Genomic DNA, 17,531 nt, shown 5'->3' on the forward strand with positions numbered 1-17,531 from the left:
TTTCTGTGGTTTGGAATTTAAGTTTCTCTCCTGCGTCCCTATGTGTACTTAAGATATCTGCTTTATTTCACTGTTTCATTCTGGCTTTTAATTGAAGAGTCATGTTAAGTAACTGCTGATGAAAACTCAGCATTTCCTTTATTTTGCTGCTTCACAATAAAAGTTTTTACGTAACAAAATAACGGGGGACTTTTGTTGTGAAGAATTTATATGAAATGAAATGCGTTTATTGCCGAATTAGTGGAACATTGTCAGCGGCTTTTCTTTAATAAAAGAAGTCTACTAATACCGCAGGGAGAGGAAGAGTACAAGCAGAAACAGCTATAGTGAGACGTTAGATGAAGAAGAGCTGCAGACAACAGGCTCTTAATGCACCTCTGACAATTTCCTTTACCTACCCTGCTAAGTGTTTGAAAAACCGAGAAACCACATCATGTCATGATGCCAGACCAGAATCAGTCAACTCGAACTCAGTGGAGTGGGCAGATTCAACCAAAGTCTGGCACCTATGCAAAACTCAAATGATGTCACTGATGTAATGACCCTTCCTTCTATTTTAGTTTCCTTGGAGTCTTGTAGTCATTGTTAGTTTTCCAGGCAGCCAGCAGGAGTCTCTTCAACTTGCCAAGAGTAATAGTCTGGCACATACTCCTTCCACAACCACAACATGCTGATAATGGTAATTGGTGAATTAATTAGCTTTAAAACTGATGGTAGGTGGATACTGTTCCCTTTGGACAGAGCAGGGCTAGCTGTTGCCTAGTTTATGGTGTTTGTGCTAAGCTAACCTAAGCTAATCAGCTGCTAACAATAACTGTTGCAGGGAAAGTGAATAAACATGTTTCCCAAAATACTGAATTCTTAAACAAATGTACCTGAATCATTTTTGACCTTAGGTTAATATAATGAAAAGTAAATTTCCATGATAGATATGATTGTACAGTGTTTGACACAACAGGCTCCAGGGTGTTCTGATCTAAATAGCAGGCAAAAAAATACACAAATGCCATCCACTATTTTAAACTGTTGGCACTGAGACAACACGGGACACAGAGACAGACCGATGGCTGGATGAAAGGAGCAACAGAGTAAAAAGAATGCAGAATGCGTCTTTGTCTTTAATGTTGGCCTGGGGATTTGAGAAATAATGTGTGCTGAGAGACGCTGGCTCTCAGGAGAGTGAGAGGGGGCTGGGGATTTATTAAGGCTTCAGCCATGAAGCTATGAAGCCCTGTAGGGACAGCGGTAACAGACAGCCTGTGTGTGTGTGTGTGTGTGTGTGTGTGTGTGTGTGTGTGTGTGTGTACACATCACATATATATGCACACAAGTTGGACAGCTGTGTTTGGACAGAGCACCCTTGTATGTGACCTTTTTTGCAGAGGTCCTCCCTGGCATTGTATGGACTACTAAAGACTCACTCCTCTTCTGCTTCTAGTCCCCCCCTCAGTGTTGGAAGTATGTATGACATCCACCTACTTCCTATTAGCTAGAGATTCAGATTTCACCAAGTCTAAGATGAAGCCAGATTGTGTTTCCTGAGGGAGCTTGGTGACTCGTTAACTCCCCCGTCCTACAGATTGGCCCAGACATAACACCAAAGTCTGAGTGATTCACCACATGGGAAAGTGTCTCATGTCTCACACTCTTTTTCATACTATCAAACATTTATAATAGTGGCGCAAGCATTTTTTCCAATATATTTGACTGGTCTGGCAGTAAGCACCAAGAAACCCTGAAAACAACACTCCAGAAAACAATGAGTTCAGGTATTTTTCTTTCATTCTGCGACATGTATTATAGCGGCACATCATAAATCACAGCAAAATAAAGTGTTTTGAGGACAAAGGAGCTCTGTGCTTTTCTGCTAGCATTTTCCAAATAGCTTAAACAGTGCCATGGCAGGAAAGGTTAGCGTCTCCTCTGCAGGTGTTTGTCTAGCTGGTCGTTTTCTATTTCCAGATGTCTGTGAAGAGAAAATAATTGAAATTGAAACACCTGCCATTGTATTTTACTTACGTGTTATGCTTTTGAGTGATGAATGAGTGAATACAAAAATTGCACTGTTACGGAGCGTTTAAAGGCTTCTTGCAATAAGTGATGTAATGTGACTGTACAACGTATCCTCACACAATGGTTTGTATGATAGATAACGAAATAGAACCCCAGAAATAATGTTATATCCTTAACATGAAGTTACGTAGGTTAGGTTTAGGCGAGTAAAATTACGTAGGTTAGATTTAGGAAAAGAAACCTGGCTGGGTCTTAGGCAAAAATAGTTACGTAAGTTAGGTTTAAAAAAAGATACATGGTTGTAAAGAACCTGAAAATAACTCAAAGTTCACTTGGTTCACACAGTTCTAAACATCGGTCTCCTGGGGGAAAGTCCTGTGTTGTTTGACCCCTCCACCACCACCACCACCTTGACCTGCCTCCTTGCAGACTTTTGGTCTTTATACCACTAACTTCTTTACTACCATCAGTGCATTGGTCATGCGTTTGCAGCCTTCCCGATTACATGGGTTAGACACAGATTACTGGCTCATGATTACGTGGGTTATCTAGGAATTGTGGTGAATTACTTTTCGTAGGTATACAGGTACAAAACAAAAGCCTGTTTCACATGTGAGATTTTAACTTAGCTCATTTTACTGGTCTGATGTGGACGGGGCTCAGTTGGAAGAAGGTGATGTAAGTTACTTCTGAGCATCAATCAAGACTGGGAAATATTTAATTCTGAATGTGATAACGGATGTCAATCAAATCTGATCAAGCCACACCCACAAAGTCCTGATGCAGCAGATTTTGCAAAGTTATGAGAGTCTGATTGTTGTTTAGTAAATAATACTCGAGATTTTTGAGAAATATATAAGATTTGAAGCCAAGTTTTCTTGAACTTAATCCTGCAATAACTGATTTTTGACCATTTTGGGATTGCGTAAGCAAGCTGTAAACACAAAACCCAGTTACTTATTTACATATTAAGCAGATTTAGCAGTATTGCATGTTTTGGCTGCCTGATACATGCCCAAAGTCCAATATTGTCTCTCATTTTAGATCTGTTTTGCACCTTACCAACTCCAAAGACAAAACCTGTGTCTTCAGCCGCTAAAGGCTTGATTATGTTCACCAGCTAGTCGCTAGTTTGGTGCTGAGCAGATTGTATACAATGGGTTTTTGCAGCTGTCAAAAACAGCTGCCTGCTGTGGCTAAAAACACTACCTTATGCATGTGGGGAGAGTGAACCAGAACCAGAACAACAAAGTTGCAGGCCAGGAAACTAAAACAGTGAGCTGAAAGATGCTAAAACGTTCTGTAAAGCTGAGAGGACCTGCAGAGTCGGGTAATGACTCTCTGAGTTTGTTACTGAGGGCAGCCTCCTATACATACAAGTACTCATGTGATCCATTGTTATTACTGGTTATAACCAGTGCAATGAAAAGACCCATACATTGGAGTGGAAGCCAGTGATCATGGTTTAGTGTGTTGCACTTTATGCCAACTTTCAGCCACTTCGGGTCGAGTCAAGTAGAATTTTATTTGTCCCCAGAGAGGCAATCATGCAGCTGTGAAAGCAGTAATGAGACAAGATCAAAAAAACACGCACAAGGCAATTAAATACAACATATAATAAAAAGGTTTAAAAAACAACAGAGTACATACGTAAAAAATAAATTAAAGCAATATTTACCAAGCATGGTTGGGTGGTCAAGTTGTTTTCTATTGGAGTTAAACAGTGAGATGGTATTTGAAGCAGGAACCAGAAGTCACGCTCTGAAATTTGTTGCAGGGGAGGTCAGACCTGTTGGTCATCAGTAAATAAATAAAGTATGTGAGTGTGCTGCTGTCCAAACTGCAGCTACAGAGTCGATCATTTTTACCATTCCCATCTCTTCCAGCAACCACATGCAGCCACACGTCGCAGCTACCGAAAGGCTGCGTTACGCAACTTATGTTAGATTCATTGTCAAGAGACATACAACTGGACTTACATTTCTGCAGACACTTGGAGCCATCTGAAGAGCCATATCAGAAACATCAGTTTTCACCGCCACAGTTTTACACCCCTAAGCAGGTGTAGGCAGGATTGTTCTTGCCTGTTGTCTCATCGTAGTGACAGATGTGAGTGCTTTCCCACCAGGCCCGTTTTGGTCTCTGAAGTCACTGAACAGACACTGCTGTTGACAAAGCACTGGACAAAGAGATGGAAAGTGATCTCTCTGCCAAATCTCAACAGCAGGGATACACCGTCTCTTTCTTTTTTCATAGCAGCAATGAGAGGTGGAACAAAGTCACTGTTTTGGCAGTGAGGTTTACAATAAGTTCTGAACTTTGTTTTGAGTTCAAATTCACTTTGCACTTATCACCAACTGTGCTGCTATTTTATACTTTTAACAACAAAGGGATTTCAATAGTAACAAATAAACGAATATTACCATAAACACTTTGGATAAAAGCCTACAAGGGGCTAACAAAACTGAACAAATAAGTGATATAGACATAAATTACACTTCAAATACTCATTTGTGAGTGATAAATAGCTCTTAAAGTGGTTATACAATATGTTATTTCAATGGCCCAGGCAAGTTCAATCAATATTTGTGAACTTGAGCTACTCTCTCTTAAAGCCAGAAACCAGCGAGCCTCAAACGTCAAATGTCTTAAGTACAGTTTAAAGCCTGGAGCAGCTCCATAGGCAATGCATGGGAGCCTGATTTTGTGAACCCGTTCATTGTCTATGGAGCAGTTTCGAAATGTATAACCTATGATGTCACAAATTTGAGCACTCTTGTTTTTGGAATTGGGAGAGTTGTTCATGTTTACTTATAGGAATAAATTGTATACATTTTGAATTGAGCACAGCTCCCAATGGCCAGTAAACTTCAGTATATATTGGCACCTTAACCACATTTATTTCCACTTTCCAGTGTTGTTATCCAGTGACAATAATCCTACTATTCAGCTGGCAAAGAGGTGCATTGTCAGATTTTGGCGTTCCATTCAGAGGGTAGTCAAGGAAAGACAACAAACGTTCAGGCAGAATAGGGACGCTGAAAACAAATTGCCTCCAAAAGGAGCTTTGTTGTAAGCAAAGCACACACACACAAACAAGCACACACGCCCACACACACATTGTCAAAAACACCCCCCTATCTTTATGGCTCAGGCCAAAGACCAAAGAGCTTTCTGCATTGGGAAGATGTTCCTTTCTTTTAGCAGTACCACAACCTCAGCTTTCGACTCTGTAGTTTATGGTCAGCGGATGCCCATAAATATGCATGTGTTCACAGCTCAGTCATTCTCAGATCTGTGTCAGGAGTTTCTGATCTTTCTGGCCTGTCATTTAAAAATAAAACAGAGGTCTGATGGGCAACATTGTTTTCCACTCTGATTTGAAGTCTTTAAACCTAATCCTGTCTTTCCTGAGAATACTTGCAGCATGTCAGCCCAACTCTCAGCTACTGCAGAATACACTCCCAGATCCATCTCTTTGGACTCATGAGCTTTCTGCACAGGCAGCTTGGTTCTGAGTGAACTGGTTTGACCTCTCCAGTAGCAAGCTGCACCAAACCATACCAGAGGGCGCTGCACTGGCAGCAGGGCAACCCCACATCTATCCTCGCCTGTCGCCTGTCTCTGTCTCTGTCTCCTAAAGCTGAACACAATGAAAAGTTTATAGCTCCCTTCTTGGCCTCATTATTTCTCCTCTTCGCGCAAGCTCTCAGTACTTTAGTATTGCTCTCAGCTTGATAGAAAACACATTTCTCTCCTCAGTGCTACTGCCCTGTTGGCAGTAAGTCAGCTGGGCTGTCAGTCTCTGTATTAGGAATCGGTGTCTTGCAGTGTGGCAGAGGGAAGGATAAACAGTGACCCAGCGATGGCACTCTCTCATCAGGACATTAAGTTTTATTGCAGCTGAGTTCAGATCACTTCTCATCCCTTCTCATTTCTTTCTCAACTTCCGCTCAGCTTCATCCTCCTCCTGCTGAAAGTTTAAGCAGTTTAGCAGCCACTGTAACAAGTGGGAAACAGCTTTAGTGAGTTGTACAATAACCGTGCAAACGAGAATCCTTTTCCGTATGAGGTGGGGTTTAATGAAAAGACTGAAGAAGTAACAGAAAGAAAGACAACGGAAACACAAAGGCAAATAAAGGCAAAAAATAAGTGTGACAATGAAGGATTTCACCTCTGTCTGTTGTTCAGTTAACTGCAGGGCTGCAGGTGGGGGGTGGGGGTTCAGGGCAGCTCAGCCTGTTTGCTTGGCCTGTCCCCAATTTCCTCCGTCACTGAAACATGACCCTGGTGTTTTTGATACAGGTTTCAGACAACCTCACCCTTTCCTGCCATTGTTTCTAGCTTAATAAAAGTTATACTGCTAATCTATACTCTCAGACAGTCACGTCATTTAAAAGACATTAGCATAGTTATCTCAGCTATCTGCTGCTTTTGTAATTGTATTGCAAAGATTTGTCTGCTCCATCTCTCACTGAGCGTTTTCTTTTTAATCGCACTTTTGATGCAATTCACCTTGTGAAAGAACTTTCCTTAAGTGATCATTTGATAAACCCTGACTCAAACAGCTATTGTCCAACCACTCTTTAGCAACATCAGGTCTGTCAAGATTTCACCTTGTGCTGAAAGGCTGTTCATGGAGTTGTAATAAGACAGATACCCAGTATGTTTTTGTTTTGTTTTGTCTTTTTTTTTTTGCATTTACAAAACCATAACCAAAAACAAAAAAGTAAAAAAATAGATTAGACAGTTTGTTTATCTGCAATTATTAGCATGCCCAGCTAACTAGCTTACTGCAATAGCCTAGGAACTACACCTAAAATATATTTAGCCATCCCTACTGTTCTTTCTATCCTAGTTTAGACTAACACCTCTTCCTAACTAGACGTGATGCAAACAAGTCTACATGAGATAGTTTCTGTTTTTCCCAATGAAGATGTCATAACCTGCTCCATGCATCAGCAATGGGGCTAAGTGATATGTTGCTAGCTTGAAAAAACGCTCGCCCTGGCTCTATTTTTGCAAAGCTTTGCACAAATCAAACCTATAGGCAAACCTAGAGGCAGCTCTGCAAAACACACTATCTGAATTATTGTTACATTCGCTAACATGCTAATCAGTCCTACTAAGAGATTTTTTTCAACTCATGATGCTAAAATTAGCTTAGTTAGCTAGGTAGGTAGCTAGAGCTGATCAAATCTAGAGACAGTTAGAATTTCATTCTTTTTTCTTTTCTTTTTTTTCAGTAATAGCCACTGTAAAAGTCCCCATTAATATACAGTATTAGGATTTTTTTTTCATCATCTACAGTATCTACCCATTTTTCAGATACAATGTCATCCTGTGTTGTTAAAAAGATAGCATATGTGACCTACTACACACACTGGTTAATCATGCCAGAGCACTTTGCATTTTTTCCGTTCACCCCATGTTAGTAGAACTATCACACAGTTTGTATACATACGCCAAATAGGAACTAAGCAGGCGTAACTAATGTTTTTATAAACAGACGGTAAACAAGCAAACTAACAGTAACCTAACAACAGACATTTCCTGCTAGGCAGCAGAAACGACCACAGCATCGTAAAGTCGACAGCAAGGGCTGCCGCTTTCAGGAGGGATGGAAAGTTAAATACTTTTTTCACTGAAAGATAAAACAGTTGCATTTGTCTCATTTGTATGTGATTTTTTTTAATACCCCGTATGATGTGAGAAGCAGCTGGCCCCCAGGCATTTTCACATTATCTAATCTGGCCCCCATTCAAAAAAGTTTGGACACCCCTGCTGTACACCTTCACCAGGTCCTATTCCTACAGCTACAAGCCTGTCTTTCATCTCAGAGAGGAGCAAACATCCAGTAAATTCCTGAACAAAAGTTCCATCTGTTAAAAGGCATGGGAACTTGGGATTCTTCTTTATCGCTCCTAAATCTAATTTACAGACTCATAATGCTGGCCGTATAGCTTATTTTTGTTGTATGATGTTTTTGTAGGAGCTTATAGGCACAGGCTTCTGTGCTGCTGTATTGGAGAGGTGGTCTGAACAGCATCTTGTAAAATTGAACACAGCTGCTTTACTAGGAGACTGGGTGGGCTTCCTTTCCTTTAGATTTGGTGTTTTTGTGATTCTGCTCTTTTGTGGAGGTGTGCCCTCCCTCACTGAAATTCATTGTGAGGCATTGTCATGAAGTTGGAGAAAACAGGTGTCAACTTGTCACATGTCCATTAAACCAAACAGTGTACAAAGCACTGTAGCTTTTGTTGTCACTATATATATACATGACCTCTAACAAATGAGAGTATCCCTCTCTATTTATTAAATAAATCTAACTGTGCATATTTAGAAATTCAGTTCATTGCTCTAACTTTGTGCAGTGAGACACCAGCATCACCTTTCTTCATTTTTCTCTGTGCTGTGTATTACAGTGGGAGAGCGCCCCCCTTAGGACTGAAATAGTAGAGACTGCTCTCTCTGCGTGTGTTAGTGTGTGCAAAAGTTTATGAAATGACTCTTCACCTTTGAGATATCAATAAACACCGTAATCTCCTTTATTCATTTTTTTCTGCCTGTTACAGTTCTCTGTTGGTTCCCTCAGATTAAATGCAGCTCCTCCGTCCACAGGTATGGAATGGACTGTCTGATTCAATTTGAGGACTTTGCAAATACTAATGCTTTCCGGATGCTGAGCAAATACCGCAACAAGTACTGCACATTCAATGATGACATCCAAGGTAAGTCAACATCAAGGAGACACGCAAACAAACAAAATGACATCTTCTCCATCCATTTAACCCTTCATTCATTTCCCTTTTATATAACCACATGGTCAGTGTAAAATATGAATATTTGTGCAAATAAATCTTGTATTTTTGTTCCAAGAGAGCTAAAACCAGCTATTGTAGATTAGTGGGATAGAGTGAAATCAACCACAGGATGTGAAACACTCAGGTGCTTGTTCAGGCATTCTCTTCTGTATGCAAGACTGGGACCTTCTGTTTAAGACCTTTATTGGAGATTAACTGGGATTTTAGTTAAAATAATGATACAATTTACAGAGCATTAGTCTGTTGTATTGTTTTTATCAGGTTTATATAAATGTATTTTATCGAGGACACACCTTATAGATTTGGTTTTATGGTTTTTATTGTTTTACATATTTGTTTTTTATTTATTTTCATGCACATGATTTGCCATAAAGTAGGCAAACATGATTCATTCATATACTCTTGCATTCATCTCTCATTTCACTTATTTTGTTTCCTCATTTACTCTCCTCTGTTACTCTTAAATGTACAGCAGTAACATGATGTTTTACATAATATGAAGAAGATCAGTAAGAGTGTACTAAACTTGAAGTGTTGATGTTTCTCTATAATACTCCTTAGGTACTGCTGCAGTGGCAGTAGCTGGACTCCTGGCTGCGCTCCGCATCACCAAGAGCAAAATGTGCGACCATACTGTTGTGTTCCAAGGCGCAGGGGAGGTATGTGCATCACACTTAAAGATAAGATAATGGCAAATTGAATTTCCCAATATTTTCTTTGGTCAGAGAATCATCCCTGTGGTGTGGGGTTGTATGATGCTGATCAGCTGACCATGTAGTTACCCTGGTTTGAGCCCAGCCAAGGACCTTTGCGTCATCTCTGACCCTCCATTTCCCATCAGATACTCTGTACTATCTAATAAAGACTGTAACATTAAAATGACGTCATCATCATTATGGCAGTTGAAATGGGACCACAAGCAGCAAAAAAAAACATGTTTCCAAGTGAAGTACAGCTTGTGTACTTTTTATTTTTGAAATGAAAACACCTAAGTTTGACATGCAAAAATGTAATGAAAGTGTGGCATACGCCATTAAAGGGCCAGTGTGTAAAATGGGTTGAAAACAGTGACATCAGTGGTCAAATTCTAGATTGCAGGGCTCAGTCGCTTGCCCCTCCCGTCGGGTAAATAACGGTGGCCTCGTAGGGACAAAAAGCCTTGTGCACGAGTTTTTCAGGAGTAGGTCTATCTAGCGACGAGGTGAATATTTATTTAGAAATCTAAACCATGTTACGATATTGTAATGAATCCCTCATGAGCAGGAGACCAGAGGAGTGTTCGGGAAAAAGGCCAGTTTATTTGAGCACTCCAGAAACTCTGGTAACACTCCATGGGGTAAAAGACTCCGTCGCAAACTCTGACTCTTCTAGCGTAACACACACACTTCATACACACATACTCGTTTACCAGAGTGGGGACCCCCTCCCCTCTCTGCTCCACCAATCTCCAGCCCGCACACTGACTGACAGCGTAGCCGGTAAACAGAGCTCAGCTGTTTATTTAGCCTAGCAATATCTCTGGACTATAGTAGCTGCAATGGACGACTTTGAACGCGATTTTGAAGAGTTTCTTGTAGCGGACACAGACCCAGAGCCATACCTGTTTGAGCCAGAGCATACAGATGAGGAACCCCATGTGTTTGATGCTGAGCGGGCGAGAAGAGAGGCTGAACGCACAGAATGGGATTCGGTGCTACTGCTACCATCGTTGGGGAGATATATCATCAGGAGGAAAAGCGCCACAGAGAGTGCATCACAAGGAGTGAAGTTGCGTCTTCTTTTCCTCGCAGATGACGGTTCGGGTTCATTCTCTCCTGTTGCGTGGTAAGTGTGGTCCATTCGCAAACTTTATAACTAAAAAAAACTTTTCACTACTCTCTATCAGCAAACTACCAACACTCTCTGCTGTTTCCTCCTCCTTCTTCCTTCCTTCCGCTGTCTTCGTTGGTTTATTTATACACGCGAAACGCGTTCTCTGGCTGGCTGGATTGTCCACTCGGTCTGCCGTACATACAGGGCGGCGCAAGATGGCGACCTCTCTAAAGCAAGGCCCTTGCTATATATATATATATATATATATATATATATATATAAGCATAATTATAAGGCTACGAAAACCAAACAAATTTTATTTTATAGTGATTATACACTTGTATAAACATATTAATGGGTAGAATATTCAGATTCAGATTCAGATTGACAATAAACCATGCCAAATATTACACACTGGCCCTTTAAGTCAATGAACGGTCTCAATAATGTCAGCTACACACAGCAATATCTATCTAAAGGTCGCTAAATGCAACCAGCTATCTGTAGCCATCTTAAACTTCTTGCCATACCCGACAAGGTAGGACTGAAACAGCAAAACCCCAGAGTGTATTCATTATAGACTGTTTACAGAGATGGACAACACATCTCCATTTCATCATATAGTACAAAAGAGAAGTCATAGTATCCCAGATATGGCTTCTGCCATCTTGCACTGCTGACATCATTTGAAACCAGAGTCTGCACATAAGCGATTGGGAAGTGGAGCTGTGGCACTACATACCTGCCTATACACCCGATGGATTCAGTTGTGAGCAGCACCATTGATGGCAAGCACACCAAGTTACACAAAAGCTGTCAACTCACTAGAAAAATTAACACTTGAACATACATCAACATTGCAAGAACTACCTAAAATGACAGAAACCATCTCAGAAAAATTTATTTGAGATGTATATTGAGTTTGGAGGGAGCAGGGTTTATGACTTATACTGCAGCCTGCCACCAGAGGGCAGTTGAGGTGTTTTGGCTTCACTTTTGGAGAGCTGTCAGGCCATCCATCTTTATATACAGTCATTGGAACTGACCTTAGCAAGGGGTTGTTTTGTTGCTTATAAAGTCCTCTTTTATTTGTATGGCAAAAATTCAGTATTGTTTTCTACAGAAGTTACATGGTCTCACTTTAAACAAGACACTATTTGATTTTTGATTGAATTTCCTCTGCTTGTAGTATTATTATGTATTTCTCTTTCCAATTAGTGAAATGCTAAGAAAATGTTGCGATTTCAGATCATATTCTCTTTTGATGAGTTGGGTGAGATTTGGCCTGTGATCGACATGGTATGGAGATGTCACGCTGCAGCTCTTCTCTCATTCCTCTTATATTTAATTATTTTCCCTTCTGTCTTGCTCCCAGGCAGCGATGGGGATTGCTGAGCTGATCACCATGGCCATGGAGAAGGAGGGACTCCCTAAAGAAGAGTGTATGAGAAAAATCTGGATGGTTGATTCCAAGGGTCTCATTGTCAAGGTGTTGTGATAAAATACTGCTCATGTACATGGTGTAAATACATTAATTGAATATAATCTGGCCACTATGGCTGACCAGAATGAACCAGAATGGTCCTGTAGGAGGTTAGGAAAATAAAGCCTGAAAATCACTAATTAATGTTATCACAGGAATATCTAAGGGGGATTTTCCTAAGCAGTTTGATGTCAAAGTTAAAAGTACTTCCACAATCAGGAAAAAACATTTCCCAAGGTTTGTTAATTCATACAACAGAGGTCCTTCCCTGGAATCACTGCAAAAGGCCAACATGAACATCTGTTACACATCTGTGTTATTCACCATATCCATGATATTCATCCCACATTGCCTCTGTTATCTGTCCGCAACCTCTCACTTTCTCACTGCTCCTTTCATTCCAACAGCAACATTCTGTCTTCCCTGTCCCCCAATCCCACTTCTCCTCTAAATATTCATCTCTTTTCACCTTTTTCTCTTGTTTCCAAGTGGTGATCCTCCAGCTCCGAGGAACACTTGCAAGAAATCCCTCATTCCTTAAGCAGGAAAAATATAGCAATGACAATGACTCCTAGTATTGAACTATTCTTTTGAGTCTCTGGTGTTTCCATAAATTATTTCATGTCTTTGATGTCTTCCTCCTCAACTGTCCTCTCTGTCCTTAGGGTCGAGACCACCTGACTCATGAGAAGGAGAGGTTTGCTCATGAGCACCCGCAGATGAGGAAACTGGAGGATGTGATTCGGGAACTGAAACCCACAGCTATCATTGGTAAATCAAGAAGCATTTGGTGTCAGCCATCGTGACACTACACGTTGAACAGATTGTCAGACTACATGGTGTTAGATGAAGTGATGGATTAGATGCAAGGGTTCACTGAAACAATGGACTGATTTGTAGACTTGAGTGATAACTTAAGGTCAGGATTGGCCACAAACTTTCTGTGCTGTGTTTAAAGTTGAAAGACTTGAAAAGGTTTGGAAAGCTCCCGCAGGAGCAGACTGAAATGGGATATATTGCACATTAATGGCTTTCTGTCTCAGGTGTGGCGGCGGTTGCTGGAGCCTTCACCGAGCAGATCATCAAAGATATGGCCTCCTTCAATGAACGCCCAATCATCTTTGCCCTCAGCAACCCAACCAGCAAAGCAGAATGCACTGCTGAGCAGTGTTACACACTCACAGAGGTACTCACTCTTATTTCTGAATTATTTCATGTGTCATCTCTAAAGAATGGGTGAATAGAACTATATAACAGTGATAATAATGTTATAATAAGAAAAAAACGTTACCTCATTGTGCTGCAGGGGCGGGGTATCTTTGCCAGTGGCAGCCCATTTGACCCCGTCACCTTCTCTGATGGGAGGACGTTCTACCCTGGTCAAGGGAACAACGCCTACATCTTCCCCGGTGTGGGCCTGGGTGTCACCGCTTGTGCCATCCGACACATAACTGAGGAAATTTTCCTTACTGCAGCAGAGGTAACACACTGACATATACAGTATATACGCACCCTCTTCAAATCTTTTATATTATTATCAAAGTGAAGTGACATGAGTTTATATATATATATTTATATTGTGTTCTCAATTCTGAAGTCTCAGGAAGGCCATATCTTTAAAATGTAATGACTGCCTGAAGCCTTTCATGGTGCACTACTGACAGTGATGGGGAAGTTCTCAGATTTTTTTAAAGCAGAGTGTTAAAAACAAGAAGACAGGCAACAGAGGCTCAAAAACAATGACTGAAATTCACATTTCAAGTATTATGACCTGATAATGAAACAATGGAAGTGAGCCTGTGTATGTAGTGGGTGACTTGTGTGACTGAGGAGTGAATGAGATCCAGGTGAGGAGGTGGGCAGTGAAGTAAGGCAACTGCAGAGCAGGTGAGGGAAGAAGAAATAGGTGTATGTACATTTGTATATATGTGTAATTGAACAGATTTTTTTTAACTTATGTTTATAAAGGAAACAAACACCCAAGAACTTTTAAACACCAGAGCACTAATGCCACTGTGAAATACTGTATGTTATCCCCATGCAGTATTTTAACATCCATATTCCTTTTATTCTTGTTGATTATCAGTCAGAGTCAAAATGTGACTATGAACAGTTCACACCACCAATCTGTCTTTTTCTGTGTGTTTCATAAACTTCACTGAGAGTAATCTGATTCATTCAACACAAGTAAGCATGTTTAGAGGATTTTCTTCTCTATGCTAACATGAACTGTGTTTCATATTTAACAGGCTCTTGCTCACTTGGTGACAGAGAAGGACCTGGCAGAGGGAAGGTTGTACCCACCTCTCAGCTCCATCAGGGACGTCTCTCTCAAACTGGCCCTCAAGGTGACAGCTCACTGTGCACACAATAATGAACAGATATACCTTATCATGTCACTGAGTCCAGTTATATGGGAACTCGTGAAACTGCAAAATCTAAATTTCCCCAATCCTGTGCATTACAGATCATGGAGTACGCCTATGAACACAACATGGCGACACTTCGCCCCGAGCCGTCCGACAAAGAAGCATATTTGCACTCACTCACCTATAGCACTGATTATGATGAGTTTGCTGTGGACTCGTACCGCTGGCCAGAGGACAGTATGACTGTGCAGTCATGCAAACTTTAATGCACTGGACAATGCACAAGACAGATTGAGCCCTGGAGGAGCGTGGTAACTACTGACAGGCAATATTATCACAAGGCGTGATGTTGGGATATAAAAGAGGTGGTGTGTAGAATTTTCTCATTGATATATATAACTGTGAAATTAATGGTGATGACACATGTAGAGTTATTGTATGTGTTTGATGTCTCCCTCTCCAGTAGTGAAAAGCAGTTTATGAACTAATTTATAAATCAGTGAAAGGAACTGATAAACTGATAAAACGTGAAACAGAAAGCAGTTTGCAGGAATATTGCACTAATGGTTGTTACCATATTACATTTTCCGATAATATATTTTTGGAAAGTCCTTCACGGGGTACTTTTAGTTGCACTGTAATAGGCAGTTACTTTATGACTGTGTCAGCTGTGATCCAACAACTCTTTGTCTAATAAAATGGTTTTGGTGAATGTTTTCCACGTGTGGTTATTACATCTGTACTGAAGAAAGCACAAAGTGTTAGACTTTCACATTAAAAGCACACCAAGAAAGGTTAGAATTTTTTAGTAGCCTTGATGGAGTTTCTTGCAGAAGTGTTGTGACCAAAAGTTTCTTCACTGACACACTTTGGTATCTGTCTGTAACCTCTATCAACAGTGCAAGACAGAATGTACAGACTGTTTAATTAATCTCCAAGTGTCACCAACTGCTTTGATAAATATCATACAGTATCTCTTGTTAGCTTTACTGTGAGTAGCCAACTTGATAATGCCTCAGGGATGATGTTTTTCTGTAGGCCGATGCGGAGGTTAACATTGCACTGGTTTCCTCGTCAAAAAGCCTATGAGATTTTTCCACTGGATTCAGCCAGATTCAGAGGCCAGCGTCTGTCACTGGAATACAATCAGCAGCTAATCTTATTATGGATTCAATATTAACTCTATGTACAAAGTGTGCTCTTTTAATTAATTTTTATTATTCGCTTTTAACAGCTAACTAATCCTATTGATACTTGATCAGTATAGTAGAACAGCAGTCTCTGACATTTTTATTCTAGTGCAATTATAAAAGCAAAAAAATGCATAAGGTCTTATGTCCGCACAGAGGTTTTCTTAAGCAGAAAAGAGGTAACTTGACATCATCGTTAGCTAGGTAGCTGATTCAACACTACATACAACAATTTTGAGTGGACGTCACAGTTACATCACAGCAGTCGCACCTGCATACTGGTGGCAGAAAAACAGTGCACACTGGAGAGAAATGGTTGAGATACCCGGAATAAAAAATTATCCTCTAGTGCTGCTGGATGTCAGAACAGGAATATAAAAAAAGATCATTTTTATAGAAAACCATCACTGAGGACGCTGTTTGAAGCTAAACAAAGACCTTTATGGTTGCTAGAATTTGATGTAAACAAAAAATCTACATAATATTCACACATGCAATTCAGAGAGCCCTAAAGTTACAGCATGAAATAATATTTAGGCCTATATTTACATACAGCTAGTGGAAGCAGTATTTACATTGTTCCTTTACATCAGCTATGTTTCCATCCAAAAGTGATTCCAATCATTGGGAAATGTCCATTAAAAGAAATACGAATCCTGTGTGTTTCCATTAAATGTACGGACTTTGGTGAAAACTACGAACTCGCGCGAGTTGTAAGCAGTTGTGAGCATCTAAACAGGCTGATGGAAACATGGCTATTGTTAGTCTGGTGACATGTCCAGGGTGTACCCAATGTCAGCTGAGATTGGCTCCAGCCCTCCCACAACCTCTAACAGGATAAGGGGTTACAGAAAATCAAAGAATGAATTGATAAAATACATTAAACAATAAAAACAAGTTAATAGTAACCGAGCCATGAAGTGCAGTCTGCCATCAGTATATAGTTGTTTGACTTGTTTATGTCTTACATAGATGCTTTTAGGGCCTACGTCACAATGATGTCAGTTTGGGTTGGGGGAGGCCAAACACGACTCACCACCACAGGGCTGTAGGCAGTGACGGACTGGCCATCTGGCATTTGGAAAAATGCCAGAATGGCCGCATGGTCCTGTGGCCGCCGGCAGGCAAATAAATAAATAAATAAATACATCTTCTCTTGGCGGCCCAAAACATTTTTATCAGCCACAATATAGCTACATATAAGTAGTAGCCTAAATGCAATTTTAAATAAATATGAGTGAAATGGGGCTACCGGTAATATAAAGTGTTTTTGGTCATCAAGCATTTTCTCATTGCATTTGACATTTGACATCCGACAAGTGACGAATGAATGATGGGTAATGCACTCAACGTCAACGACAACATCACAACAAGAAAAGAAAATGGATCGAGGCACGAAAAGATGGGTGGATAAGGGTGGAGCGGAGAAAAAGAGAGAGAAAAAAAGGAAAGCTATGCTCGCGGAGAGTGAAATGTATGCGAAAATATCAGATTTATTTACAAAAAAGTGTTTACCCGGCGGCGACAGACCGAGCACCTCTGCAGCAAGTGCAGCTATCAGTACGACCTCTGCCTCAGAGAAGAGTAAACTCCTTCGCAGCTGGCTAACTACTTAAAGGAAAGACATAATATTAACAATAATAATAATAATAATAATGATAAATAATAACTTAATTTGTATAGTACCTTTCAAAACGGAGTTACAACATGCTTAACAATAAAAACAATTAGTACATAAAACAATAAAACATCAAATAATTTAAAAACAGTTACAATAATTAATTACCATCAATTAAGAAAAGACCATATGATAAATGTGAGTCTTAAGAAGAGATTTAAA

The 17,531-nt window shown here is 40.3% G+C and overlaps 1 protein-coding gene across 1 annotated transcript in view; it reads left to right on the forward strand.

The window, feature by feature from the left end:
- Positions 1 to 15,217, forward strand: part of me1 (malic enzyme 1, NADP(+)-dependent, cytosolic) — a 108,830-nt gene extending 93,613 nt beyond the window's left edge. The window contains exons 7-14 of the mRNA XM_049584685.1: positions 8,635 to 8,744; positions 9,399 to 9,496; positions 12,025 to 12,138; positions 12,798 to 12,903; positions 13,176 to 13,318; positions 13,439 to 13,612; positions 14,382 to 14,480; positions 14,600 to 15,217. Coding sequence (XP_049440642.1) covers positions 8,635 to 8,744; positions 9,399 to 9,496; positions 12,025 to 12,138; positions 12,798 to 12,903; positions 13,176 to 13,318; positions 13,439 to 13,612; positions 14,382 to 14,480; positions 14,600 to 14,767 — 1,012 coding nt within the window. The 3' untranslated portion in view covers positions 14,768 to 15,217. The remainder of the gene's footprint in view (positions 1 to 8,634; positions 8,745 to 9,398; positions 9,497 to 12,024; positions 12,139 to 12,797; positions 12,904 to 13,175; positions 13,319 to 13,438; positions 13,613 to 14,381; positions 14,481 to 14,599) is intronic.
- The last annotated feature ends 2,314 nt before the right edge of the window (positions 15,218 to 17,531 follow it).

This window comes from Epinephelus fuscoguttatus, linkage group LG8 (genome assembly GCF_011397635.1).
Source record: "Epinephelus fuscoguttatus linkage group LG8, E.fuscoguttatus.final_Chr_v1".
Classification (NCBI taxonomy): Eukaryota; Metazoa; Chordata; class Actinopteri; order Perciformes; family Serranidae; genus Epinephelus; species Epinephelus fuscoguttatus.